This window comes from Lupinus angustifolius, chromosome LG11 (genome assembly GCF_001865875.1).
Source record: "Lupinus angustifolius cultivar Tanjil chromosome LG11, LupAngTanjil_v1.0, whole genome shotgun sequence".
NCBI classification, from domain to species: domain Eukaryota; kingdom Viridiplantae; phylum Streptophyta; class Magnoliopsida; order Fabales; family Fabaceae; genus Lupinus; species Lupinus angustifolius.
In genome coordinates, this window is record NC_032019.1 from 35721841 (window position 1) to 35742051 (window position 20211).

The 20211-nt window shown below is 32.1% G+C and overlaps 5 protein-coding genes across 5 annotated transcripts; 3 read left to right on the forward strand and 2 right to left on the reverse strand.

Moving 5' to 3' along the window:
• Positions 462 to 3397, forward strand: LOC109360859 (subtilisin-like protease SBT1.1). Its single transcript, XM_019606037.1, has 2 exons — positions 462 to 523; positions 879 to 3397. Exon 2 carries the CDS (start codon positions 885 to 887, stop codon positions 3189 to 3191), a length of 2307 nt encoding a protein of 768 aa, XP_019461582.1. The 5' UTR covers positions 462 to 523; positions 879 to 884; the 3' UTR covers positions 3192 to 3397.
• On the reverse strand, positions 4587 to 7241 carry LOC109360420 (ataxin-10). The gene is made up of 3 exons (XM_019605314.1): positions 7095 to 7241; positions 6176 to 6818; positions 4587 to 5767 (listed from the first exon to the last, which is right to left on the reverse strand). Exons 2-3 carry the CDS (start codon positions 6783 to 6785, stop codon positions 4884 to 4886), a joined length of 1494 nt encoding a protein of 497 aa, XP_019460859.1. The 5' UTR covers positions 6786 to 6818; positions 7095 to 7241; the 3' UTR covers positions 4587 to 4883.
• On the reverse strand, positions 8677 to 10851 carry LOC109360424 (C2 domain-containing protein At1g63220-like). The gene is made up of 5 exons (XM_019605321.1): positions 10765 to 10851; positions 10220 to 10285; positions 9780 to 9906; positions 9175 to 9289; positions 8677 to 8902 (listed from the first exon to the last, which is right to left on the reverse strand). The coding sequence occupies exons 1-5, from the start codon at positions 10829 to 10831 to the stop codon at positions 8897 to 8899; spliced, it is 381 nt and encodes a 126-aa protein (XP_019460866.1). The 5' UTR covers positions 10832 to 10851; the 3' UTR covers positions 8677 to 8896.
• Positions 14715 to 16434, forward strand: LOC109360423. Its single transcript, XM_019605319.1, has 3 exons — positions 14715 to 14946; positions 15612 to 15758; positions 16222 to 16434. Exons 1-3 carry the CDS (start codon positions 14746 to 14748, stop codon positions 16363 to 16365), a joined length of 492 nt encoding a protein of 163 aa, XP_019460864.1. The 5' UTR covers positions 14715 to 14745; the 3' UTR covers positions 16366 to 16434.
• On the forward strand, positions 17482 to 20094 carry LOC109360418 (pentatricopeptide repeat-containing protein At2g03880, mitochondrial). The gene has a single exon (XM_019605311.1). The coding sequence runs from the start codon at positions 17540 to 17542 to the stop codon at positions 19973 to 19975; it is 2436 nt and encodes an 811-aa protein (XP_019460856.1). The 5' UTR covers positions 17482 to 17539; the 3' UTR covers positions 19976 to 20094.

Sequence of the window (20211 nt, forward strand, 5' to 3'; positions counted from 1 at the left end):
GGTACAGAAAAAGATATTTCAAAATTGAGTAATTCATTCATAAAACACACACACATATATATATATATATATATATATATATATATATATATATATATATATATATATATATATATATATATATATATATATATATATATATATATATATATATATATATATATATATATATATATATATATACTTCACCATATCTATACAATTTTTTACGATATAATCATAATTTCCCTATTTTTACACTATGTTTTCTACATTATAAATGTAAGCACTATGAGTATAAATGTTGCTCTATTCACCAAAAAATTATGTCTATTTTTGAAGCTCTTAGGACTGCAATCATTTAATGTAATCTTTGCAATCTTGAAGTAGAAGAAAAGTAAAGAAAAGTTACACACTTGTTTAATTGCAATGATCATATATATATTAAACTTTTAGTGCTTATATAAGATTTAATGTGACAAGTTTATTAGCATTCATAACTCCATAGACTTCTTTTCATGCTCTTGTGTTAAGACAAGCATAGGTATGAACTGTTAACTCTACCTGTTTATTTGTATCTTTCTGCATTATTCATAGACCTTAGTTTATAGTAGTGAACATGAATGTAGAATATATCATATGCATGTTTGCATAGTTTTATCTACACATGCATTATTTATGTTCCTAAAGTCACATTATGTTAAGATTAGAGTTTGATTCCTAACTAAAAATGTGTATTAAGAAAGCAAAATATAACAGAATCTGGTAATGGAAAGTGGTTAATAGAAGTTTAGAAATGATATAATTGTTCTATCATATTTCTACTTCCTACTTTCATTTTTGTGTTAAATTGTTAATTTTTGGCTATATATTCTAAGACTTTACTACCCTTTTTTTAAGGCATCATGATCTTTAGGATACTCTTCATATTCTTGGCCTTTATGGTGACAAATTCAATGGCTCTCAGAGTTCAACATACATATATAGTACACATGGACAAGACCAAAATCTTAGCATCAATTCATTCTCTAGATAGCACAAAACCATGGTTTGAATCAGTCATTGATTTCATTGCTGAAGCTACAATGGAAGAAGATGAACAAGAAGAGACTTTAGCCCCTCAACTTCTTTACGCCTACGAAACCAGCATGTTCGGTTTTGCAGCCTCACTTTCTGAGACACAGCTTAAATACTTGAACCAAGTTGATGGTTTTCTTACAGCCATCCCTGATGAACTATTAACCCTCCACACAACATACACCTCACATTTTCTTGGCCTACAAAATGGAATCGGACTTTGGAGTGCTCCGAACTTGGCATCGGATGTTATCATTGGAGTCCTTGATTCAGGGATATGGCCTGAACACATCAGTTTCAAAGACTCGGGTCTGTCTGCAGTACCGCATCGTTGGAAAGGTGTTTGTGAACAAGGCACCAATTTCTCTATATCGAATTGTAACAAGAAGCTTATTGGTGCAAGGGCCTATTTCAAAGGGTACGAAAAATCCGTCGGAAAAATCAACAGAACGGTGGATTATCTTTCCCCTAGAGACTCCCAAGGGCATGGAACACACACCGCCTCTACTGCAGCCGGAGATATTGTTCAAAATGCTGAGTTTTTGGGGCAGGCTAGAGGTTCGGCAAGTGGAATGAGGTATTCCTCAAGAATTGCAGCTTATAAAGTATGCTGGCCTTCGGGCTGTGCCAATTCTGACATATTAGCAGCCATGGACCAAGCAGTTTCTGATGGAGTTGATGTATTATCACTCTCTTTAGGAGGTTTTCCGAGACCTTTTTACAATGATAGCATTGCCATATCTTCATTTGGGGCAACCCAAAAAGGTGTTTTTGTTTCTTGTTCTGCAGGCAATTCAGGCCCTTATGAATCAACAGTTGGAAATGGTGCCCCATGGATCATGACAGTTGCTGCTAGCTATACTGACAGAACTTTCCCAACAAAAGTCAAGCTCGGAAACCGAAAGATTTTTACAGGATCATCTCTATACAAAGGCAAGCAAACAAACCAATTGCCACTTGTCTATGGCAAATCAGCAGGAACAAAAAGGGAAGCACAGTTTTGCACCAAAGGCTCACTTGACTCAAAGCTTGTGCATAGAAAAATAGTTGCATGCGAACGAGGACTAAATGGTCGAACCGAAAAGGGAGAGGCAGTGAAAATGGCAGGCGGAGCAGGAATGATACTACTTAACTCAAAAAGCCAAGGAGAAGAGCTATTTGCTGACCCTCACATTTTGCCAGCCACTTCTATAGGAGCTTCAACAAGTGATATTATTAGAAGCTATATCAACTCTTCTAAAAACCCAACAGCTTCAATTTCCTTTATAGGGACAAAATATGGTGACCCTGCACCAATAATAGCAGCATTTTCATCTAGAGGACCAAGTATAGCAGGACCAGATGTTATTAAACCAGATATTACTGCACCAGGTGTAAACATCTTGGCTGCATGGCCATCAAAAACTAGCCCAAGCATGCTCAAGAGTGACAAAAGAAGTGTACTATTTAACATAATCTCAGGTACTTCAATGTCTTGCCCTCATGTTAGTGGCATAGCAGCACTTCTTAAATCTGTGCATAAAGATTGGTCTCCTGCAGCTATAAAATCAGCTCTTATGACTACTGCTTATACATTCAACAATAAAGGAACTCCAATTACTGATATTGGTTCAAATAACTCATATGCTAACCCTTTTGCATTTGGTTCAGGCCATGTTAAGCCAGAAAGTGCATCTGATCCTGGTTTAGTCTATGATATAAGCACCAAAGATTACTTAAACTACTTATGCAGCTTAAACTATACCTCTTCACAGATTGGTTTATTATCAAAAGGTAACTTTGCATGTCCTAAAAAACCAGCTTTTCAAGTTGGTGACTTAAACTACCCTTCATTTTCTGTTCTATTAGGAAAAAAAAGTGCAATGAATGCTAGTGTGACATATAAGAGAGTTGTTACAAATGTTGGGAAACAACAAAGTAACTATGTTGTTAAAGTTGAACAACCAAAAGGAGTTTCAGTTAGTGTTGTACCAAGAAATTTGAGGTTTGAAAAAATGGGTCAGAAATTGAGTTACCATGTGACATTTTTTGCATTTGGAAGAGCAAAAACTTCTGGTGTTTCATCATTTGGGTCACTCATTTGGGTATCTGGGAAATATAAGGTTCAAAGTCCTATAGCAGTAACTTGGCAATAGAAAAAGGTTTTTCTAAAGGGTAATATTTGATGAATCATTACAATGTTGTTTTTAAGTTATATGCATTATTACATTAGTAGTGGCAAAAGGGTAATTTACATGATTGATCCTTGATGATTATTTCAATGTTGTTTGTTGTCTATTTGGACATTTTTCTCTTGTAACTTTATTTATAAATTTATTATTACATGTTCTTTTTAATAATCTTGAATTTACAACCTATTTGCATAAAATGAATTTATTTTCTTGCAATTTTTAATGGTAGTCGAATAGTAATATACCAATTCAATTTGTTAAACATAGTGGAGCAAATAAGTTATTTATCATCATTGTCTCTTCAAAAAAGATAATAAATAAATGATGGATGATATATAAATGTATATAAATCTTTACACTGACAATACATAAATATTATACTCTTGTAGTCTTGTAAGATATCGAAATGCCAACAATAATTTAATTATGCAACAAATTTTATGTAAGAAAATAAATTCATTTAGTTGTGGAAATTAACTTTGAATGAGGAACCTTCAAGGCTTTTAGAATGATTACTTGATAGTTGGTAATTCTGAATAACATGCTTCCAATTGGTTTGATGGTTAAGATAAAGAAGTTTAAGGAATGGAATGAAAGAAGTTATGAGTTCGAGCTTCACCCATAACAAATTTAAAAAACAAAAAGGATAAAGTAGTTTGATGGTTAGAGATGTAAGATATTAACAATTACAGATAAAAAAACATGCTTTCAACTAAAAACAGAAGGGAAAGAAAAGAGAAGTGACCATGTATTCATACTAGTATTAAGCAAACAGCATTCAGGCATATACTAACTTTGAACCCAGTTCCCCAATAAAGTACAATACTTTGTCCAGCAAACCTATTCAATTCACATTATCATGACAGCGCAGAAAATAACAACACTTCAAATTTGAGGCACATGACATTTGGAAAATAGATCCACAACTGTAGCTTAATGGTAACGACTATTTAACTCTGAGGTCACAGGTTCGAGTCGCAGAAGGCTCCCCTTCATTGGGTATAAAATACTGCAGAGGTATTTAAGCTTGTGGGTATCACGCTCAATATATTCACGAGTCTTGGAGGTCGCATGTCAGGGCTGGGGTGTTACAGCAAGAATGAAAAATAATCATGGTAAGAAAAACATGCTTAAAACAGGAATTATTAGGTAGACAAGTTAAAAAGCTGGTCCTCATGGTATACCAAGAGAGCATTAAGAGGGTATTGCACCCAAAAATAATCATAGTGCCATGGTATTGCACCCAAAAATGTAAAGTATATTCAATAATTCAATCATAAGGAAAGTGACATAGCAAGCCATTTGATAAACATATTAAGAGTGTAAGTACAACTTCCCTAAATGCACCACATTGATGAATAATTTGAAAGTTGCACTAGATTGGTATATATGAAAAACAATTGCACCACCAAGGTAAAAAGGTCCTAACTGATAGATGTAAATCTACAGCCCTGACCTGCATTGTTTCCTCCGGAATAGATATTCCATTTAAATCAATCTAATCAATTGATCTTACATACCTTATGATCGATCGGGGATTTAACCCTAAATGTCTAAAACACGAACAATACAAGGAGCATCGCTTTTGCTGTTTAGCTTCTCCATGCATCTTCTGACGAAGACACCATACTAATAAAGATGTCTACACTAGCCAAGTTATGATCTTTCATTGGATGGGACGTTTACAAGCTTTGCACGTCCAGTTCTCTGATCTACCTCCACTCGAAGACCAAGTGCGGAAATTTCAGGCACATCAGCAGATCCCTGAATCTCCAATTCAGCAACTATCCTCTGGTTCTCAGGATTTCCCTCCAACATATTCCTCACACTCCATATGCCCCATTCTCTCAGGAAAGGGTTATCGTCATCTGTAACACACTGCTGCAATAGCAGTAGAATTCCATTCTTATTTCGAATTTCATCTTGTGCATTCTTCCTTCTATACATACAATTTCCTATGAGTGCAACTATGTCTCGCCTAAAGCCCTTATAAGGGCATGGTTTTGAGGAACAACTAGCCCCATCTTGATTATCAAATTGTTTTATTCCTTTCCGGATAATTGCTGGAGGCTCAAGGACCCCAAGCAAATATAGAAGCAACTCAATGAGGCCATATGGCAATAGCACATCAACAACATCTTCTGCATTATCCCTATTATCTCCGACACTATCTTGAGCACAAATGTCTCTCAATATAGTAAGAGAGTACCCAAGAACATCAACCGCAGCAGAGCCACTAGGAAGACCAGATTTACCTCTCACTCCATGTTCAAGAATGCTAACAGACTTCTTGAATACTCCAAAAAGAAACAATGCAACATCCATTGAAATAGTAATATCTCTGAGCCGCTCATTCACGATTTCTGACAAGATTTGCAGAAGATATGCTTGTTCGGAGGAACGATGGTCAACATTGGAATCAGTATCTTCGCCCTCGGCAATATCAACAAGCCGCAATTTAGAAAATAACACAGGCAACTGAGACTCTTCAAGGCAGATTCTTGAAAGGAGCAACTTCAACCAATCCTCACCAAAACCAGCTGGTTCAGTATAAAGCAATGGATAAGCAAAAGGGGTTATAAAAAAATGACAAATCAGTATCACAACTTTAAAACCCTCATACTTTCATATCGCACTCATGACATCATATACAAACAGAAAAGTACCATGTATGGATCCAAATTCTAGAATACATCAAGGAGTGTCAGATATTATATATCAGATGATTTTAGCAGGATATATACATACATATATATATATATATATAAACTATATAAACTCTTAAGCAACAAAAGCCATTTCCTACTAGGTGGGTTGGCTTTACATCATTGTGGTGTAGTTAAAACCCAAAATTTTGACATTTAGATAAAGGAACAGATTACAAGAAGAAGAAAAAACATCAATGACAACATAGAGAAAACATAAAGCAAATACATAAAACTACTAACCAGAAGAAGCAGTCCTCACAATTTCTGCCATTAAAGGCCAACCACCATCACTGGACACCTCTCTAAACAATTCAGGGTTTCCATCACAGCACGTATATATCACCATACACAACGGGTCACAAGTCTCCCTGCTACGAAATTTCGCAAGAGACAGAAAACCAACCGGGTATAGTTCTTCCCAAACAGCACACTGATGCTGTTTCCCAGCCAAAGAAACGTTTGCCAGAACCTGAATACCCCAACGTACCAACCCTTTATCAGGGCTCGAAGAAACAACCTCTGACCTCAAAATATCAGACACAATGGTAACTCCATTAAGCTCCAAAAACGAGTTTTGGTTTATAATTTCTCCAGCACACAAATTTCTGAGAAGTTTAAAGCACAAAGAAATAACATGATGATGGTGATTATGTGAAGCATTAGTGACTGAGTAAAGTATATTCAGCACTGCACAGAGGACCCTCTTGGAAGCAAGATCGTGACGGCCAACATTAGATTTTGATATCTCAATGAGAATTTCTAAGGACTTTTCAAAGTTAACAGTGTTAGAAGCATCATAGAGTAACTGAAGGGTGTTTTCTGATATGGGGTACTCAACATTATTACCCATTTGACTTGATTGAAAATTTTAACCTAACCAAACCTGAAAATTTCCACAAAACAACAATCAATTTAACTAATACTCTTTCGGCGTTCGTAGCTACCCCTCCCAAAACAAGTGTCGCTCCCAGGAATCGAACCCTCCAACTTGGGGATTCAGTAGGGTCTTACAACACTAGACCAACGTGACATTGATAAAGGAATCCAATATGATAAAAGGAAAGATAGATTAAATTACAACAAATAAAAATAAATCAATAAATTGAATTGAATCGTCGAAGTAGTATGTATGTAATTGAGAAATTTGAATGCAACATACGAGGGTTCTTCACAGGGTGACGACGGCGGAGGAGGTAGGGTGATATTGACCACCGCTGGCGGCAGCGAGTTTACGGTGACTGGCCTTGTGTCCACGGAGTGCTTGGTAAGAAGGGAAGACTTTGTTGCTTACGCCAGTGATACATGTTTAATTCATTTAACTAAGAACAGATCGAGTCTTGACTCTTGTGAATAGAAAAAATGCGCGTCGGAAGAGTTAGCATACGTTCCTATGCCCCGGCTCAAAAAAAAACTTACTCAAACTCCATTATCATTGGGTTGAGCAAGAAATACCCTACCCGATCAGCCAATGTGGCCCATCCATGATCGGACTTAAATATAATCGAATTTTACTGGATGTTGAGTCAGATTAAAAAATTAGTGAAGAATATGACCTAGTTCGACTCGTTCCATGGTCATCAATTATATATGTTTGTATTTTCATGTGTGATACTTGGAAAAAAAATGTAAAAAAAGTATATTTTTAAAATATAATCAATTACAAGTTAATACGTGCAATTTAAAAAATAAAAGCTTAAATATTTGTTTTAGTTCTTATAAAATATATCTTGCTTATATTTTAGCCCCTTAATTTTTTTGTAAGTTTTTTATCTCTACATTTATTTAGAGTTATGCATTTGATTGTTAACTTCAAATTTGGATAAAAAAATCTTGACTTACAAGAAGTGACTTTTAACCATGATATGAAACCTTTTTGCCCATTATTTAGACTTCAAACCCATCAAAGTCTATCAAATAAGCATTAGTCTAGTGGTGTAAGGACTATTAGATCTTCAAGGTCAATGATTTGATTCTTGGGAGCAACACAACCACGAACCCTTAACCTTATCGCTAAATAGATCCTAACAAATTATTTCAAGTTTGCAACCATTAAGTGTTGAACTCAAGACATGGTTGAGACAGAACCAACACCATTAAGTAAATTAAGAATTATAAAAAATAAATATTGTCAAATCCCCTTTCAAACACTATCAATAAACAAATTACATTAATAACAAAAAAATAAACAAATTACTTTTAACATTATTTATTATTAAGTTTCAACAATTAATTACACTATATTATTTATATTAGAGTAATTATATTTATACCTCTTGAGTTTTAGCGAAATTACATAAATCATTCCTCACTTTTTTACACCTATACAAACCCTCTAATTTTTATATTTTCATTATACTCATCACCCGTACATGGAAAATAAGTGTAATATTTTAAACAAAAATATGATAAATACACTTAAATTAAATAAAACATGATATATTGTAGAGACAAATCCAAATAATATATGAGTCGATACATTTTTATGGTATGATACTAAATTCCACTAAAGTGATAAATATTTCAAAAGGTACAATCAAGATACATTGTAACTACATCATACCATAAGTATGGTATGATACTAAATTACAATAATATGTTTGAATATTGGACAGTAACACAACCGCATCAGACTGTATTTATATCGTATAAGAACACATCAAGTTCAAAAAAAATTATTAATCATAAAGAATTTAAACCACAATTACCATAATCACATTAACCACAAATATGACAGTAACTTCAACCACAACTACAATTTAAAACAAAACAACAAATTAAATATGTAAAGTTTGATTTGAATATATTGAAGCTTGAAAGCACATTTCAAATACAATGTCCAATGTTTGTAATTATTTGGAAAATATAATTATTCTAGCAAAGTCCATTACATTTAAGCATACTTTGCTATCAATTCCTTGGATCCACTATGATTCTCTTCATCCACCAAAATTGCTTCCATCTTCACCACTATGCAACCATAACAATATAATTAACCATAAATTAGGCTATAGTGTTATATAAAATAAAAAGAAAATTAGTTATTTAAGTTCTTATTCATTGGAAATTTGTGTGATTTTGGTTTTAGTCTATGCAAATTCACCAACCCAAATATTGTTAACTTCTTGTCTAATATATAGTGGTGCAAGACCTTACTATATTATGACCAAAAGTTTAAATGTTTGATTCATGAGAATGATATTTGTTAGGAGAGACAGCCACAAACCCCAAAAAGAATTTACCTGAGGATGAAATTGGAGAGCAACCTTAACCTCCCCAAAGTACTTCTCTTCCTTAACAACATTGTAAACAGTTTCTCCAATGCTCTTCTCATAAAACACTGGTTCCAAAAATATACTGCAAATCGAAAATGAAGAAAAGAAAAGGTTTCACAGTTATATCATAAATGTATTTCATATCTTTCAATTTTTTTTCGGCTTTTGAGTTTATCTTTTTGAAAGGAATTAAAAAACATAAAGCACTTTCTAGTGTAAAATCTATAAAGCCAAACAGGAACATGGGTAAAACATTATATGAACATGCACATATGACACATTTTTTAAAAATGAATGTACAAATCAAATAAATAAGTGATTTATTTATAAATAAAATTTTAACATATATTTTTAGTCTGTCAAATTATGTCTTACAACATTTTTCTGACACATTAACCAAAGAGAAAAAGTTATCCAACACTCATACTAAATCAAATAATCAGTGTTGTTTTATACAATAAATTTAGGAAAATAAAACAGAATCATGATTAAATTCCAAAGCAACATAATCAGAAAAATAATTTATATATACCCATATAATTAATTTTGTGGTAAGAAGAATTTGAACTCACTTTGTTTCACCAAGGTAGTCATCATCACTAAAATCATCTTTGTCCATAAACCTCAGTTTCAGCTCAGAAACATTGTCTGAAACTGTGAAAAGGAAGCTTTCATTCCATATAGGGTCAGATCCTGCACCTATACATACCACATTGTATTATTCATTATTTATTTGTATTATTTTTTATTTTTAAAGAGACGATGATGATTAAATATTAATGTTTAAAATTAAAAAAATTGTGAAGATGGCAAAATAATTAGTAAAAACATGGATGGAGATCACATGTTCCAAACAGTATCTCACTCTATGTCTCAAGTCAATTAGAGTGCTTCATTTTATTAACTTTTGCTTTTTAATTTTTTATTTTATTCACGTGTTAATATATTATTGGCTTGAGACAGAGAATGAGACACCGTTTGGAACATGTGATCCCGATCCTTAAAAACATACCTTCAGCCACACTGCTTTTGTGCTCTTGTGTCCTATAAGTGAGAACCACATATGGATCCATTTTTTCTGCTCATCAAAAAATGCATAATAAATATAATCAACACAAATTAGATTCTCATAAACCTATCATTATTTATACACTCTTGAAATAAAAATATATTTAGTTGTTGGTAATTATATAATAAAAATATACTTGATGTTGGTAATAAAAAATAAAAAATTTAATGTAAAGAAAACCCATTTGAACCAGGAAACACACACTGAATTGAAAAAAATTAATCTAATCACATATAGATATAAGAATTTAAGAAAAAAAAATCTAAACTATTCATATAGATATAATAATTAATCTAATCATATAACCAAACTATTCCTTCACTTATACATAAATAACTAATCTTTTTTCGAGATATACAACTCTCTCCCGACAACTCTCATCACCATAAATCAAATATTTAACATTTAACCTAATACGATACATAGATCGAATGGTGAAACAAAAGTCTCGGCGCATAATATTAATAATAATATACAAGATTACTTACTGAGAAAATCAGCATTAGGAAGGTTTTTTGCACTGACAAGAATAACTTCAAGGGTTCCACGAGGCATCTTTGGCTTCAATTCTAAGAGAATGTTTGAGTGATATTGAAATCATTGAAACAATTTATACCTATCTTTTTTTTATAGTCATCACAATTTATCAAAAAAGTTAACATATTAATTAAGAGTAAAGTATTTATTCATTTTATTAGTAATACAATATTATTAATCTAAAAAGGTATCAAATATAATATTTGCAATTTTAAATGATATTATATAATTAAGTAAAGTTGAATATGAAAAATATTACCCGAAAAAGTTAAATTTAAATAGAATATAAGCAAAACTAATTGGACGGTTTAGTCTTAGATATTAAGAAATGAAAATTAAGAATTGTTCAATCTTTTAATAAATGAATAACCAATAAAGTGATGATTTAGTTGTGTAAGGCTCCGCCAGATTCATAGCCAAAATGTTAATTTTTTTTATTCTTAGGAGTGACAGTTAATGTTAGTAGAGACAGTCACGAATCCCGAAAGAGACTAGTTCTTTGTTCAAAAGAGGTGAAGAAATACTCTAGATAATACCAAAAAATAATTAATGTATAAATTATTTTTAATGATAATGACACAATATTAATAATGATATGTTGAAAAAGATTATTTTTATTAATAAAATAAATTATGATTGTAGGAATGGAGTTTTGTTTCATGATTCACAATAATGATACTTAGTGCCTTCGCATAACATTTTAGTTCTATAGCACTTAGTTAAATAGAGAGCACATTTGTTGTACTACAAAGTGTGTCATTCCATGTACCACTGTTTATAATTGGTTGAAAAATATATTTAAATTAAAATTTTAATAATTAATTATTTTTTTGACCAATTACAAGCAGTGGCGGCACATGGAGTTGCACACTATTTTGGGACAGCAGATGTCCATCCAGTTAAATATACTCTAATTTAGGCATGTCAAAACAGGCTATTCAAATGAGTTTGGGTTAGATTATATACGATTCATGTTAAATTAGATCGGGCTAAAAATCTAACGTATAATTTATGTATATTTAATTGCAGTTCAAACTCATCTTAAGTGGATTATGGGTTATAGCAAGCTAAACTGTATAATATTAAAAAATAATTATTTAACTTTTAACCTATTTAATATATTTAAAAAATATAAATCATTTGATATTAATATATAATTTTTTAACACATTTATTATGTCCTATTCAACAAAACTCATGGATCTAATACTTTATATTTGAGTTTATATGTAATATCAAGTTCACTTATATGTTTTTTAATATAATTTATTTATTAATTCTCACATTTGTATTGGACTCTCACTTCCTAACATTATAATTTTTATTTCACTTTAATATATAAATTTTTGGATACTATTAAAAATAATATCATGTCAATTTATAATAATAGTAATGTAGACTCAAGTTCATAAGAAAGTCTATATGTCAAAATATAATCATCATCATAATATATGATCATCATGCTTTATCTTAGGTAGGATCATTTGAGTATTCATTATTAACATCTTCATTGTAAACTGGTACGAGTTGATTTTGGTTGTGTGGTATTATCTATGATAATTAATTATGTTGTCTTTTGGTTTTGGTATAAAAGTTATTGTTCCTTATTTTGTTTTTATTTTAAAGTTAATATAATAAAATATACAATTAATACAAGAAAAGTAGAATATATGATGAAATGTTTCTTCTCATTTGATTTGATACATCATTTTGTTTATGTGTTTTAAATAACATTCTAAAAATAGGACGAATAATATCAGGCTCCACTTTATAATATTATTGTAATTATAAATATTTTGTGTTATTAACATTACTCTAATTTTTTATTCAAATTTATAACACCATTATTTTTTATCTATTTTTATTATAAGTTCATAGTGTCATAATGTTGTAAAAACAATATTTACATATCATTATCAAGCCAAATGTCCCAAAAAATAAATAAAGAATAATAAAAATTGGTAGTCTGAACTCGCTCGAGTAAGTCGACCAAAACTTGCTTTGAATATAGTATAATTTGTCTATGCTAAAAAGCTCGAATTCAATAAAAAGATACATAATATAATACACAAACCTTATAAATTTTTGGGTTTTGGCTCACTCATTTTTAACTTGAATACTCTAATTCAATACTTATATGATGTGTATATATTGTATTTTTAGAAATATTTTTCCTAAAGCAAGAATTAAATGATTAATGATTTTGGTTCTAATATAGAATTGAAAATTAAAAGAATTAAAAAGTAAATAATTAAAAAATACATTATATTAATAAGCATTAACTCTTTATGAAAATAACATATTGAATAATTGATTTGAAAATATAATAAAAAACTAATAATTTAAAAATTGCATAAGTTTTGTGTTGCAATGTGATTGATTAAGGAGGAAAGTGTTAGTTGAAAATGTTTATGACAAAATAAGTAAAAATATATTTTTGAATAGAGGGGATGAATGAGACGATAACAACTCACAAGTTTAAAATGTGTAATATCGGCAAAACTCAAACTAATCACACACCATGGTGTAATTTATGGTTTAACATATTTTGGCATCACTATTTTCTAATTTTTATCAAAAAAATCATATATAATCTGACGTTTCTCTCCACCGAATATATGTTCTATATTATTTGGTTAACTATTTCTTCTTACTTTATAACTATTAGTTTATAATGTAGAATATGAATGTTTAATTATTACATCAATCGAATAAACTCAACAGTATATTATAAATATTTAACACAAAATATTATATTTGACATACAAACTACACAATAGAAATGATAGGAAAGTGGGTTGGCAGATACGACAATGTCTGTCAACACGCTAGTCTTAATAAAATTCAAAGTGATGAACATAAAAATGATGGTTGAAATGTGTTTTTGTATTAGTTTTTAGAAAATAATTTGTAAATTAAAAAAAATCACAATTAATTATATATTAAGCAAATGAAAAGTAATAAAAAACAAGGGATAGAATGCAATAATGATTTATCTTAGTTCACTCGTAGAGCAAAGTCAAATCATTTTTTAGAAAGATTTATCACTATTTTTCCAAATAACTACAAATATTAAATAACTCCACACAAATATTATTTCTCTACTAAGTTTCTTTTGGCTCTAAAACTCCATAAATATTCTTTAGCATGTGAACCCTCTCCATACTATAAACTTAACTAAGAAATCTCTCTAGCAATATTTAATTAATTTATAAATATATATAATAAAATAAAAATTTAGTAGCCACAAATATCCTCTATTTGCACAAGTAGATACTAATTTTAATTCAAACGATGAATATATATTTGTAATCATATATTACGTGTTCTCTCAAGTCTCCATCGGTAAAGATACATCATGTTAATTAAAAAAATTATTATTATTTTTGTTTGATTATTACTAATTCTCCAAACCATAACTTTCATGGTAGAACATTTAGCTTTCGGATTAAGAATCATTTTTATTAATGGAGAGGCTAATACCACACAAAAGATAACATGTAGTGATATTTTTATTTTTATACTTATCATAAAATCATATTTTTTATCCTTAAAAATAAGATGAAAAACAATAACTTCTTTCTCTTTCATTGTTGTATATTTAGATATTTGTTGGCTTTTCCAAAAAAAACTTGGATACCCTTTTCCAAATTCATTTAAAAACACCAACAGCATTGGATCAAGTTGTACATATTTGATTCGTAAGGTGTCGAATTTGAGTTTTGTAAATAGAAGGAATGACCCATGAAAGGAAAGAGTTAGCCCTCACGTACCTGTGATATTCCTGGGCTCGGACAGGGTTATCTCCGGTGCCATACATATGGTAACCAACAAAAATTCATTAAAAAATAGAGAGAAATCTGATACAAAAGTTTCTTATAACACAATTCCTTCCAAATTCCAATCCTTCAGAACAAAAAAGTGATAGCAACAATGGCGGTGAAACCTTCCACTTCTTCTTATTCTTCTTCATATACCTTAGATTTTCTGAAAATAATGGGTATTGATGAAACAGTTCCTGAGAGTTGCAACATCAGCGGTTTCTACTCCAAATTCTATGCAAGTTTCATCAAGGTCGATCATATTCAGCGTGGACGAATCTCTTCCACTATTACTGTCAAACCCCCTACATGTGTATGTCTACCCCTTTTCTTATTTCTTATAAATCATCGGCGGCCCAGTGCACGAGACTATCACTTAACAAGTACAGGCAGGGTAAATGTACTTACCCTTGTCTTATTTCGGGAAGTGGATACTGTTTCCAGGATTCGAACCTATGACTTCGTGCCACTGGGCAATAACCTTTATAATTGTGAATAAATGGATTAATTAAGGTGTTATTCATAGGGATGATGAACTTTTGGTATTTACTCTCAATGTTATAAAAGAATAGGAAAAAAATGTTGATTCTCCGAGGAATGGAAAGACTTTGGAGCCATGTAATATATTGGTTATATGACTCTGAAGTCTTCTCTTTAAGTCGAGAGACTGTTTTTTTTTTGGATTTGAAACAACAACGTTACGGTTGCGCCAAGTTCACCATATTTTATTGTAATTATGAATATATAGATCAATTAAGGTGTTATTCTTAGGGATGATGAACTTTGCTATTTACTGTCAATGTTATAAAAGAATAGGAAAAAAATGTTGATTCTCGGAGGGTAAGGAAAGATTTTCGAGCCATGAAATATACTGGTTAAATGACTGTCGAGTCTTCCATTTCTGATTATTATCGTGAATAAAAAATGTTACATGAATGTAGATGGACATTTTTATTTTCTTTTTTTTTGGAGTTGCAGAATAGTTATGGAACACTACATGGAGGATCTGTTGGGTCTTATGCTGAGGTGCTGTCTACTGCTTGTGCTAGAACAGTTGTTGCTGAGGACAAGGACATTTTTCTTGGAGAAATTAGTGTGTCTTACCTCTCGGCCGCTCCGATAGATGTGAGTTTCGTGCAATGAATTTTTTATTCTTTCTATTGTCATGCAGGGCATCACTGCTTTGATCATTCTGCAAAGCAGTAGATGATAAATGGGTTGTTTGGATTTTATCCATTCAGAATGATTTATCTTGCTGCCTGGGGAAATAGCCTAAATTGCATTTCGAAACTAAGTTTTAGGCTTCAAATAAATGGGACACCTCACAACATTAAGCCATAAGATATCGGAACTAGGGATTCCGGATTCTTAATAATCTGAAGGTGTTGCTTACTATTCCATCCTGTTCGTATCGGTAACTCTCATGGCAGTCTTATATACCCTGTTCGTATCGGTAACTCTCATGGCACTCTTATATACCATATTCGTATCGTTAACTCTCATGGCAGCCTTATATTCCTATTCGTATCGTTAACTCTCATGCATAAATTCGTAATAAAATGGATAATCGCGATATGGTTTTGTGCAGTCAGAAGTGGTAGCTGATGTCTCTGTGGTGAAGAGTGGAAGAAATGTGACTGTAATTGCAATGGAGTTTAAACTGAAGAAAACTGGCACTTTGATCTATATTGCTCATGCTACCTTCTATAACACCCCAGTTGCAAAGTTATGAACTTTCTGATCATTATGCAGTTTTATTTAACAATTTACAATACAAAGTTCTTCCTAATAATCATGTTGATTTATATCCATGATGTTGATAATTTCAAATAAATGTTATCAATTGAATAGTATTGCATTGCTATAAAGAACTTTTCTTAATAGAAACAGAATACAATAACCTTTGTTTACATTATTTAAGTATGAATTATCCACCCTTGATAGAAACTATAATGGAATGTCAATGTAAAGATTTATATACACATTATCCGTCATTCATTTGTATTACTTTTTTGAAGAGTTGATAATGATTAAATATGAATGACAGATGATAAATTGACAATATATAAAACTTTTAGGCTTATAGTTGGAGTAGTTTTAGAAAATATGGTAAAACTGTAAGATTAAATGAAAGTTAGTTCAATTCCTAAAGGAAGAGTGAGACGAAGAAAATCATAAAGGAAATGATTAAGAAAGATTGTTTTATAATGAACATGATTTATTGTAGAGTACATTATGATGATATTCAATCTATATAGTTGGCCCAACTTAATTAGATAAATGCTTAATCATTGATAGGTTAGAAGTGATTGTATTATTATTTATATGTGGAAATTGTGGAAATTTGTGGGAAAATGGTTAATGTAGTAGCAATTGAGGTTGTGATATCATTATGAAGACTTCCAAATTTACAATATTATACTCACAATTATAGTTGTGAAAGTGTAATTTAAAATAACGATGAATTAACACGACCTAGAAAAATGGACTTCCAAATTTTCCTCTTTATTAACGAAGAGGAGTTTCACTCAAGTATAGTAAGACTCCTCTCACCTATATAAATCAAGAGGATTCATGTAAGTATAAAAAATAATGGAGGAATAATCATAAAACTTAATGAGTATCTTTTATTAATGATATATTTATACAAATCTTTGTATCTATAAGAGAAATTGAAATATGTGATTTATAACTAATTATTAATAAATAAAATATTTAGATATTAGTTTCTTATGTTTCGGGAGCACATCTGTTATTTATGTGTGTCACTCCATGTGCTATTAGAATGATACACTGTTTTGGGACAGTAAATGTACATGTGCTTATTCTATCGTTATAGGGAGAGACTCCTCAAAAAGTTTTCCCACCATTTTTGGCCTAATGAAACACAATTTTCACAACTGGTTATGCACAATTTCAACTCAAAATTTCTCGCATCTTCTCACAACCGATGCTACCCTTTTAAGCTTAAGCCATTTATTCATTGTATCCACACCAGCATTGCTGGATCTTATGACTCCACGTACCATTCCAATCAGCTCCTTAACCGGTTATCGAAAACCGGTCAAATCGATGATGCCCAGAAAGTGTTTGATAAAATGCCTCAAAGGGATGAATATTCTTGGAACACCATAATATCTGGTTATGTTAGTTTAGGGAGATTGGTTGAGGCAAAAGAACTTTTTGATGGGTTTTCAAGTAGAAGTTCTATCACATGGTCGTCCCTCATATCCGGGTATTGTCGACACGGGTGTGAAAGTGAAGCTTTTCGTTTGTTTAGGTTGATGAGGTTGGAGGGTCATACACCTAGTCAGTACACTTTAGGAAGTATTCTGAGGATGTGTTCAGCAAGGGGTTTGATCCAAAATGCGGAATTGATTCATGGGTATGTGGTAAAGAATGGATTTGAATCTAATGTTTATGTTGTCACTGGCCTTGTTGATACGTATGCCAAGTGCAAGCACATTTCAGAAGCTGAGGTTCTCTTCAAAAGATTGGAATATGATAAGGAAAATCATGTTCTCTGGACTGCTATGGTTACTGGTTATTCTCAGAATGGTGATGGTCGTAAGGCAATTGAGTTTTTTCGTTACATGCATGCAGAAGGGGTTGAGTCCAATCAGTTTACTTTTCCAAGCATATTGACGGCATGTTCTTCAGTTTCAGCTCATTGTTTTGGAGAACAGGTGCATGGTTGTATTGTACGGAGTGGTTTCGGAGGTAATGTATATGTTCAAAGTGCTTTGGTTGATATGTATGCAAAATGTGGAGATTTTAGCGGTGCAAAAAGGGTACTAGAAACTATGGAGGATGATGACGTTGTCTCGTGGAACTCCATGATAGTTGGGTGCGTAAGACACAACTTTGAAGAGGAAGCTCTGCTCTTGTTTAAGAAAATGCATGCAAGAAACATGAAGATTGATGACTATACATTCCCATCTGTTCTGAACTCTTGCATAGTAGGTAGTACCGATGCGAAATCTGTTCACTGTTTGATAATCAAGACTGGGTTTGAGAATTATAAGCTTGTTAGCAATGCTCTTGTTGACATGTATGCCAAAACCGGGGACTTGAATTGTGCATATGCAGTGTTTCAAAAGATGCTTGAGAAGGATGTCATCTCATGGACCTCCCTCGTCACGGGTTATGCTCAAAATAGCTCCCATGAAGATTCGGTCAAGATTTTTTGTGACATGAGGATTGCAGGGGTAAGGCCAGACCAAGTTGTCTTTGCTAGTATTCTGAGTGCCTGTGCAGAACTGACTCTACTAGAATTTGGTAAACAAGTGCATTCTGACTTTATTAAATCGGGCCTAAGGTCATCTCTATCAGTAGAGAATTCTCTGGTAGCAATGTATGCAAAATGTGGATGCTTGGATGATGCTGATAGCATTTTTGTTTCAATGCATGTTCGGGACGTAATTACTTGGACATCTCTTATTGTTGGTTATGCACAGAATGGTAAAGGAAAAGAATCCTTAAGATTTTATGATGCTATGGTTTCAAGTGGCACAAAACCAGATTTTATCACATTCATAGGATTATTATTTGCTTGTAGCCATGCTGGTCTTGTGGACGACGGTCGTGTTTATTTTCAACAAATGAGTAAGGTTTATGGAATAGAACCTGGCGCTGAGCACTACGCCTGCATGATTGATCTTTTCGGACGCTCAGGAAAGCTCGACGAGGCAAAAGAATTACTAAATCAAATGAATGTGAAACCAGATGCAACTGTATGGAAGGCACTCCTTGCTGCGTGTAGAGTGCATGGAAACTTAGAATTGGGCGAGAGGGCAGCCACAAATCTTTTCGTGTTGGAACCTATGAATGCTATGCCATACGTTATGCTGTCTAACATTTATTCTGCAGTTGGTAAATGGGATGGTGCTGCGAAAATTCGGAAGTTGATGAAATCGAAAGGAATAACAAAGGAGCCTGGATGCAGCTGGATTGAGATAAACAGCAGAGTGCATACATTCATTTCTGAAGATAGAGGGCATCCAAGAGCAGCCGACATTTATTCAAAGATCGATGAAATTATAATTAGAATTAAGGAGTCTGGTTATGTTCCAGATATGAATTTTTCCTTGCATGACATGGATAGAGAGGGAAAGGAGGTTGGTCTTGCTTATCACAGTGAGAAGCTAGCTGTTGCTTTTGGATTACTTGCCTCTCCACAATCTGCACCAATTCGGATATTCAAGAATCTCCGAGTTTGTGGAGATTGCCATTCTGCTATGAAATATATATCGGCAGCTTTCAATCGTCGTATAATATTGAGGGATTCAAATTGTTTTCATCATTTTAAAGAAGGAGAATGTTCTTGTGGAGATTATTGGTAGGAATTTTTGTAGTAGTTGTTGTCTTGTTACTGGTTCCTCTTCCAGTGTCAAGTGGAAACTGATACATGGGACAATTGTTTTTGTTGTACTACTACCAAGGTTTTATACATATCTTGTTTTGATTACCTTCACTATTTTTCAATAAATTTTTTATTCCTTAACTAGTTAAAAACTATATGTTTGATTTAGACATGGTTCCCTTTGTGATGAATATTCTGACTCAGTATTATTAAGTG